This window comes from Oncorhynchus mykiss, chromosome 6 (genome assembly GCF_013265735.2).
Source record: "Oncorhynchus mykiss isolate Arlee chromosome 6, USDA_OmykA_1.1, whole genome shotgun sequence".
Classification (NCBI taxonomy): Eukaryota; Metazoa; Chordata; class Actinopteri; order Salmoniformes; family Salmonidae; genus Oncorhynchus; species Oncorhynchus mykiss.
Window position 1 is genome coordinate 92,759,191 of NC_048570.1, and position 8,880 is coordinate 92,768,070.

Below are 8,880 nucleotides of genomic sequence, written 5' to 3' on the forward strand. Positions count from 1 at the left end.
TGACCATATTAGAGACACATATTTCCCTCAGATTACACAGATCCACAAAGAATTTGAAAACAAACCCAATTTTGATAAAGTCCAATATCAATTGGGTGAAATACCACAATACCACAAGAAACGGTTAACCAGTGAAGAACAAACACCATTGTAAATAAAACCCTTATTTATATTTATTTATTTTCTCTTTTGCACATTTTTACAACACTGTATATATAAATAATATGACATTTGAAATGTCTGTATTCTTCCGGAACATTTCAGAGTGTAATATTTACTGTTCATTTTTTATAGTTTATTTTAACTTTTGTTTATTATCTATTTCACTTGATTTGACAATGTAAACATATGTTTCTCGTGACAATAAAGCACTTTCAATTGAATTGAGAGAAAGAAAGAGAGAAAGCGAGAGAGAGAAAGAGAGAGAGAGAAAGAGAGAGAGAGAGTGAAAGAGAGAGAGAGAGAGAGAAAGAGAGAGAGAAAGAGAGAGAGAGAGAGAGAGAGAGAGAGAGAGAGAGAGAGAGAGAAAGAGAGAGACCCTCTGACTTTCTCTATACTTCTCGTCTAATATTTCCATCAATATTTCTTCTTACCAACATGATAAAGACCCCCCCCCCACCCCCCCGGCCACCTTGTTCCACATTGTTCTGGAAAGTCCTGGAAATGTGACTGATTGATCAGACCAGTGGATGAACATAACAGTAAAGATTAAGAGGATGAGTAATAAGCAGCATGTGCTTACACAGCGCTGTGGACTAATCCTGCCCCCACCACCGGGTCCCCACCGTCTCCCCTTTAGAGGAGCAGACACCAGTCAGGACCCACAGACACACACACAGCTCCCGGACAAGAGGGAGCCCCAGTGTTCACTAACTTCCATTGTTCAGCAGATCCACACCACTGTTACAGAGACCAAGGGACTATCCAGGACCTGAGAGAGAGAGAGAGATCATCGTATCTCCCCAACACCAAGGGACAGAGGAACCCCACAGTGTTAACTAACTTCCATTGTTCAGCAGATCCACACCACTGTTACAGAGACCAAGGGACTATCCAGGACCTGAGAGAGAGAGAGAGATCATCGTATCTCCCCAACACCAAGGGACAGAGGAAGGAGAGACAATCGGACGGGATATCCAGTGATCATAAGGGGAGTTGATCTGGACTGAAGAGGAACTGACCAGCCGTCTGCCAGTCTGACTGCGGACACGAGGAGCCAGTTACAGCTACCCATCCATCAGCACACTTCTCCAATAGATTGGCAGTGACACTTTGACAAACTTTTCCCGCATCATCGCTGATCGCCAAGGTCCCAGACGTCAGGGGAGGCCGTTGGTGTGACCTCCTCACGGCTGAAGGAAGAACCTTGACACAGCAGCTAGACTAGCCGTTGCATTGGGACACTATATCAGAACTTTTAAAGCTGTTTACAGTAACCCTCTAATAGAGGCGTGGGGGGTGGGGTGTGTGGGGGGGGGGAAAGTGACCGGTCCACAAGACATCGTTATTGAGAAACCGTGATGGAGGAACACCTGTCTAACATCCATCCTTCCTCGTCTCCGAGTGACTCTTCAGGGAGCAGTGGCACCGACTGTGACAGCAGAGGAGGTAAACGTTTGGCTGATATGGACCTTTCTTAAAAACTGGTGCTCGGGCCAAAAGCTCAGGGAAGACAGGAAATGAGACCCTGCTAAATGCTGCTCCAGAGCTGCTTTATTCTTGCGACTAAATCAGTGAAGTTCAGACTTCAGAAACCACGTTGTATATTATTGATTGTGTTCAGTAATGAGGTACTTGGGATCAGCATTTACCATGTGTGGTGCGGTTTGCTTCTTTACTAGCAGAACAGGTACAGGACCTCAGTACAGCCCTCAGTACAACCCTCAGTACAGCCCTCAGTACAGCCCTCAGTACAGGACCTCAGTACAGCCCTCAGTACAGCCCTCAGTACAGCCCTCAGTACAGCCCTTAGTACAGACCTCAGTACAGCCCTCAGTACAGCCCTCAGTACAGCCCTCAGTACAGACCTCAGTACAGCCCTCAGTACAGCCCTCAGTACAGCCCTCAGTACAGGACCTCAGTACAGCCCTCAGTACAGCCCTCAGTACAGGACCTCAGTACAGCCCTCAGTACAGCCCTCAGTACAGCCCTCAGTACAGCCCTCAGTACAGCCCTCTCTCCCATTAGAAACAGCAGGTTGCTGTCCAGCTTGCTGGCAGCATGGTGAGCCTGATGGAGTTGTGACTGATAACAGCGCTTAGTTTGTGGCTCCACATTTCAAAAACTTAAACACGTCAAATGTTCTCTTTCTATCAGATCTGACATTTCTAATGGAATTGATTGAAATGTATTTTATTTAATTGATACAAATACTCATTTTCAATTAGTAGGATGTTTTTTTTGGGGGGGGGGAATAATAACCAGATCTTTGAAAAAATATATAATTTATATTGGAGAGAAAAAAGTAATGCTGCTTAATTTGAATTTTAAATCATTTGATAGTTGGATATTTAACGCAACACGAGCCAGCATACAGCTGTCAACAAGCATTCCTCTAACAGAGTCTCTAACTACCCCACCTCTCTTCTCTCTCTCTCTCTCTCTCTCTCTCTCTCTCTCTCTCTCTCTCTCTGTTGTCCCCCAGCATACAGCTGTCAACAAGCATTCCTCTAACAGAGTCTCTAACTACCCCACCTCTCTTCTCTCTCTCTCTCTCTCTCTCTCTCTCTGTTGTCCCCCAGCATACAGCAATCAACAAAGCATGCATCTAACAGTCTCTAACTACCCCACCTCCCTCTCTCTCTCTCTCTCTCTCTCTCTCTCTGTTGTCCCCCAGCATACAGCAATCAACAAAGCATGCATCTAACAGTCTCTAACTACCCCACCTCCCTCTCTCTCTCTCTCTCTCTCTCTCTCTGTTGTCCCCCAGCATACAGCAATCAACAAAGCATGCATCTAACAGTCTCTAACTACCCCACCTCCCTCTCTCTCTCTCTCTCTCTCTCTCTCTGTTGTCCCCCAGCATACAGCAATCAACAAAGCATGCATCTAACAGTCTCTAACTACCCCACCTCCCTCTCTCTCTCTCTCTCTCTCTCTCTCTCCCCCAGCAAAGAGTCCAGCCCCGGGTAAAGCCCTGAGTCCAGCCCTGCTCTGTAAGGTCTGTGGGGACACCAGCAGTGGAAAACACTACGGCATCTACGCCTGCAACGGCTGCAGTGGATTCTTCAAACGCAGCGTCCGACGGAGACTCATATACAGGTGAGAACAGACACTCTGGTGTCTAGTCAAACTACCTGCTGATAGATAGACTACCTGTTAGAGAGAGAGAGACAGAGACACTCTGGTGTATAGTCAAACTACCCACTGATAGACTACCTGTTAGAGAGAGAGAGAGAGGAGAGAGACACACTCTGGCCCAGTGTCAAACTACCCACTGACAGATAGACTAACTGTTAGAGAGAGAGAGAGAGAGAGAGAGAGAGACACTCTGGCCCAGTGTCAAACTACCCACTGACAGATAGACTACCTGTTAGAGAGAGAGAGAGAGAGAGACACTCTGGCCCAGTGTCAAACTACCCACTGACAGATAGACTAACTGTTAGAGAGAGAGAGAGAGAGAGACACTCTGGCCCAGTGTCAAACTACCCACTGACAGATAGACTAACTGTTAGAGAGAGAGAGAGAGACACTCTGGCCCAGTGTCAAACTACCCACTGACAGATAGACTACCTGTGAGAGAGAAAGAGAGGAGAGAGAGAGAGACACTCTGGCCCAGTGTCAAACTACCCACTGACAGATAGACTACCTGTTAGAGAGAGAGAGAGAGGAGAGAGAGACACTCTGGCCCAGTGTCAAACTACCCACTGACAGATAGACTACCTGTTAGAGAGAGAGAGAGAGAGAGAGAGAGGAGAGAGAGACACTCTGGCCCAGTGTCAAACTACCCACGGACAGATAGACTACCTGTGAGAGAGAGAGAGAGGAGAGAGAGAGACACTCTGGCCCGGTGTCAAACTACCCACTGACAGATAGACTAACTGTGAGAGAGAGAGAGAGAGAGAGAGAGGAGAGAGAGAGAGAGAGAGAGAGAGAGAGAGAGAGAGAGAGAGAGAGGAGAGAGAGACACTTTGGCCCAGTGTCAAACTACCCACTGACAGATAGACTACCTGTGAGAGAGAGAGAGAGAGGAGAGAGAGAGACACTCTGGCCCGGTGTATAGTCAAACTACCCACTGATAGATAGACTACCTGTTAGAGAGAGAGAGGAGAGAGAGAGGAGAGAGAGACACTCTGGCCCAGTGTATAGTCAAACTACCCACTGATAGACAGACTACCTGTGTTGTCACAACTTAACTTTTTACAATTATTTTTATAAAAACTATTTGTGAGTTTAATTTATTTAAGTTTTGAACCAGACTTCTTAGTTGATGTTTAAATCTCTAGAATAGTTTATTATTTCACTGTAAAATATGCGTTCCTCATCCCAACAGGTGTCAGGCTGGTACGGGCATGTGCCCAGTGGATAAGGCCCATCGTAACCAGTGCCAAGCCTGTCGGCTGAAGAAGTGCCTCCAGGCGGGCATGAACAAAGATGGTGAGTCAGTGAAATTTATTTATTTGATGTCAAAGATAATAATCATTTTTTTTTCTCAGTATGAATAAATCTGAAAGTTTGTATAATTCAAGTTAGAGTTGGGATATGTTTGTTGAGGTAGTCTGTCTCCTTGGACAGTCAAGTGTGAAGATGTGTCAGGAGTCTGAGCTGTGTCTTAATTCCCTCCCCCAGCTGTCCAGAACGAGCGTCAGCCCCGCAGCACGTCTCAGGTGCGTCTGGACTCCATCGACGTGGACACAGACAAGGAGCATCTGTCCACCACACGGGATCCCACTTCCTCTTCTTCTTCCTGCTCTGTGATCACCCGACCTCACATCACCTCCACCTCAATCAGCTCGTCGTCTGCCCCACCGCAGCGCTGTGCACCCCCCAGCCCACAGAACAACCACCGCTTCATGGTCAGCCTCATGACCGCTGAGACCTGCGCTAAACTGGAGCCTGAGGATGGTGAGGAGGGCTTTGTTATGGCTGTTCGTTGGTTTTCCTCTGTTTCTCTCTCTCTCTTTCTTTATTTCTCTCTCTCTTTCTCTTTCTCTCTCTCTCTCTCTCTCGCTCTCTCTCTCTATCTCTCTGTCTTTCTTTCTCTCTCTCTCTCTTTCTCTCTCTCCCTCTCTCTCTCTTTATTTCTCTCTCTCTTTCTCTCTCTCTCTTTCTCTCTTTATTTCTCTCTCTCTCTCTCTCTCTTTCTTTATTTCTTTCTCTCTTTCTCCACTTCTTAATCTTTCCTTCTCGAGTATTTATAATTTCTCTCTCTACAAGTTGACAAAATCTCCAGGTTTTTATTTTATGTATTGAAATAATTCCACTTCTTCCACAGTTGATGAGAACATAGATGTGACCAGTAACGAGCCAGAGAGGGAGTCCTCAGACTACCACATGTCCCTGTACCCTTCCAGTACAGAGAATGTGTACGAGACGTCAGCCCGGCTTCTCTTCATGTCTGTTAAATGGGCCAAGAACCTGCCAGTGTTCTCCAATCTCCCATTCAGAGACCAGGTATAGACGGGATACTATGATAGGGTTTACTTACAGTATAAACTGCTTATTAATACCTCTTAAGGATTAGACGCTTTTTTTACCTTCAATTTTTGCCCTAAATGACATACCCAAATCTAACTGCCTGTAGCTCAGGCCCTGAAGCAAGGATACGCATAGTCTTGATACCATTTGAAAGGAAACACTTTGAAGTTTATTGAAATGTTAAAGGAATGTAGGAGAATATAACACATTAGAGCTGGTAAAAGATAATACAAAGAAAAAAACAACCGTTCTTTTGTATTTTATCTTTTTTTACCTTCATCTTTCAAATGCAAGAGAAAGGCCATAATGTATTATTTCAGCCCGGGTGCTATTCAGATTTTGGCCACTAGATGGCAGCAGTGTATGTGCAACGTTTTAGACTGATCCAATGAACCATTGCATTTATGTTCAAACTTTTGTATCAAGACTGCCCAAATGTGCCCAATTTGCGTATTAATAACGTTTCGTGTTCACAACTGTGCACTCTCCTCAAACAATAGAATGGTATTCTTTCACTGTAATAGCTACTGTAAATTGGACAGTGCGGTTAGATTAACAAGAATTGAAGCTTTCTGCAAATATCAGATATGTCTATGTTCTGGGAAATGTTCTTGTTACTTACAACCTCATGCTAATCACATTAGCCTTCGTTAGCTCAACCGTCCCATAGAATGGACACCGATCCCGAAGATGAAATATATCACAACATTGTATGGTAACTAATAGTTAGTCAATATGAACGCTTTCGTTCATCAAACGGGTAAACAAGCCAAATATTTTATTTTACGGTGCAAAGAATAGTTTGATACAACTTCCATCTGTTTAGAGACAGTTGAACTGCTTCAAAAACATTTTTCTGCATAGTTTGTGATGTCATGTTTATGACCTGTCACCCTTGACCTCTAACCTTGTGCGACCCCCACTGATCTGACTTCCTTGTTCCCCTCCAGGTAATCCTGCTGGAGGAGGCATGGTCTGAACTCTTCCTGCTGTGTGCCATCCAGTGGTCTCTCCCCCTGGACAGCTGTCCTCTGCTGTCCCTCCCCGACCTGTCCCCACCAACCATGCAGAGTAAGACATCCTACACCAGTGTGGACCTGCGTCTGCTCCAGGAGGTCTTCAGTAGGTTCAAAGCCCTGGTCGTAGACCCCACTGAGTTTGCCTGCCTCAAGGCCATCGTCCTCTTCAAACCAGGTGGGTGCCTGGGGGTCAGGGGGATGTTGGTTTGTGATTTGTGTTGCTATGGTGTCATTTCTTTGCAATAAGAATGGCCAGATGTAATCTGTGGTGATGTTTTTGTGTCCAGAGCTGAATGTCATGAGATACATGTTTTCGTTTGATCTGCATTAGGGCTTTCTGTTTCTAGGGCTGTAAATTCTACTTCCCCAGATTCCGTCTGGACAAGTGGATAAGACGTGAGACTAGGCCTGTTTGACTAATCTTTCCTTCTTCTTCTCTTTGTTGTCATAGAAACCCGAGGTCTGAAGGACCCGGAGCAGGTCGAGAACCTACAGGATCAGTCCCAGGTGATGTTGGGACAACACATCAGATCACATTACTCCAGTCAGCCTGCCAGGTAGAACTACTACGATCTCCCTGTACAACCTCCCTGATCTCCCTGTACAACCTCACTACACAACCTCCCTACACAGCCTCACTATACAACCTCCCTGATCTCCCTGTACAACCTCCCTGATCTCCCTGCACAACCTCCCTGATCTCCCTGCACAACCTCCCTGATCTCCCTGCACAACCTCCCTGATCTCCCTGCACAACTTCCCTGATCTCCCTGCACAACCTCCCTGATCTCCCTGCACAACCTCCCTGATCTCCCTGCACAACCTCCCTGATCTCCCTGTACAACCTCCCTGATCTCCCTGCACAACCTCCCTGATCTCCCTGCACAACCTCCCTGATCTCCCTGCACAACCTCCCTGATCTCCCTGTACAACCTCCCTGATCTCCCTGCACAACCTCCCTGATCTCCCTGCACAACCTCCCTGATCTCCCTACACAACCTCCCTGATCTCCCTGCACAACCTCCCTACACAACCTCCCTACACAACCTCCCTACACAGCCTCCCTACACAGCCTCCCTAGACAACCTCCCATACACAACCTCCCTACACAGCCTCCCTGACCTCCCTACACAGCCTCCCTACACAGCTTCCCTACACAACCTCCCTACACAGCCTCCCTACACAGCCTCCCTAGACAACCTCCCATACACAACCTCCCTACACAGCCTCCCTGACCTCCCTGACCTTCCTGACCTTTATGGATTCCACTGTATGTATATCTAGCTACTAACCTGAAGAATGAGAGAATGTTATAATGGCCTGTGAAATCAAATTTCACTGTTATGGATCTGTAAATGACTTGATCTTGATAATATTTTGATAGCTGCTAACAGAATTGGAATCAGTTTTTAATTTTTTTGTTTTTAGACACTTCAGGACTTTGATGGAATCTCTCTTTGCTGGAAATTCAAAGTGTATAACTCACCACCCTCTCTGTCTCTCTCTGTGTAGATTTGGGAAGCTCCTCCTGCTGTTGCCCTCTCTGCGTTTCGTCAGCTCTGAGCGGATCGAGCTCCTCTTCTTCCACAGGACCATCGGCAACACCCCCATGGAGAAACTTCTGTGTGACATGTTCAAGAACTAATACACGGAAAAAAACAAAATGGACGCTCAGTTATACTGCACTGAGACACACCGCAAGTGAACATGCCCGAAAGCTAACAAACTGATGTGTGTAACAGGATGTTGTAAATATCTTATTGCCGTGTGTAAAGAAAACCATGTAAATATGTCATTGCTGTAAGAGAGTAAACAGACCTGCTTTTTGAGCTTGATAATGTGTTATAATGGGCTTTGCTGTGTGTTGGACCCCAGACTCAAAATGTCCTTTGCTGTGGGCAGAATGTTTGTGTCTCATATCTTCAGTTACATTTCAGTCTAGTCGTCCATGGTCTATATTTTTCACGATGTAATGTGATATATTTACATAAAATCTGTTTCGTCTTAGACACTGTACATTTCTGCTGTCGTAAATATGTGTGCTGTATTTATGATTTCATGCCTTGATAAATTGAAACTTGTATTTTGTCTTCTATCAATTAACTGAAGAGGATGAGTAGAGACCAGGTTTACACCAAGCTATCTATTAACTGAAGAGGATGAGTAGAAACCATGTTTACACCACGCTATCTATTAACTGAAGAGGATGAGTAGAGACCAGGTT

The 8,880-nt window shown here is 45.7% G+C and overlaps 1 protein-coding gene across 1 annotated transcript; it reads left to right on the forward strand.

The window, feature by feature from the left end:
- Window positions 1-817: 817 nt before the first annotated feature.
- Window positions 818-8,672, forward strand: LOC110527020 (photoreceptor-specific nuclear receptor-like). The gene is made up of 8 exons (XM_036981564.1): window positions 818-1,608; window positions 3,111-3,261; window positions 4,493-4,596; window positions 4,789-5,064; window positions 5,435-5,613; window positions 6,588-6,831; window positions 7,108-7,213; window positions 8,169-8,672. The coding sequence occupies exons 1-8, from the start codon at window positions 1,521-1,523 to the stop codon at window positions 8,299-8,301; spliced, it is 1,281 nt and encodes a 426-aa protein (XP_036837459.1). The 5' UTR covers window positions 818-1,520; the 3' UTR covers window positions 8,302-8,672.
- Window positions 8,673-8,880: the final 208 nt, after the last annotated feature.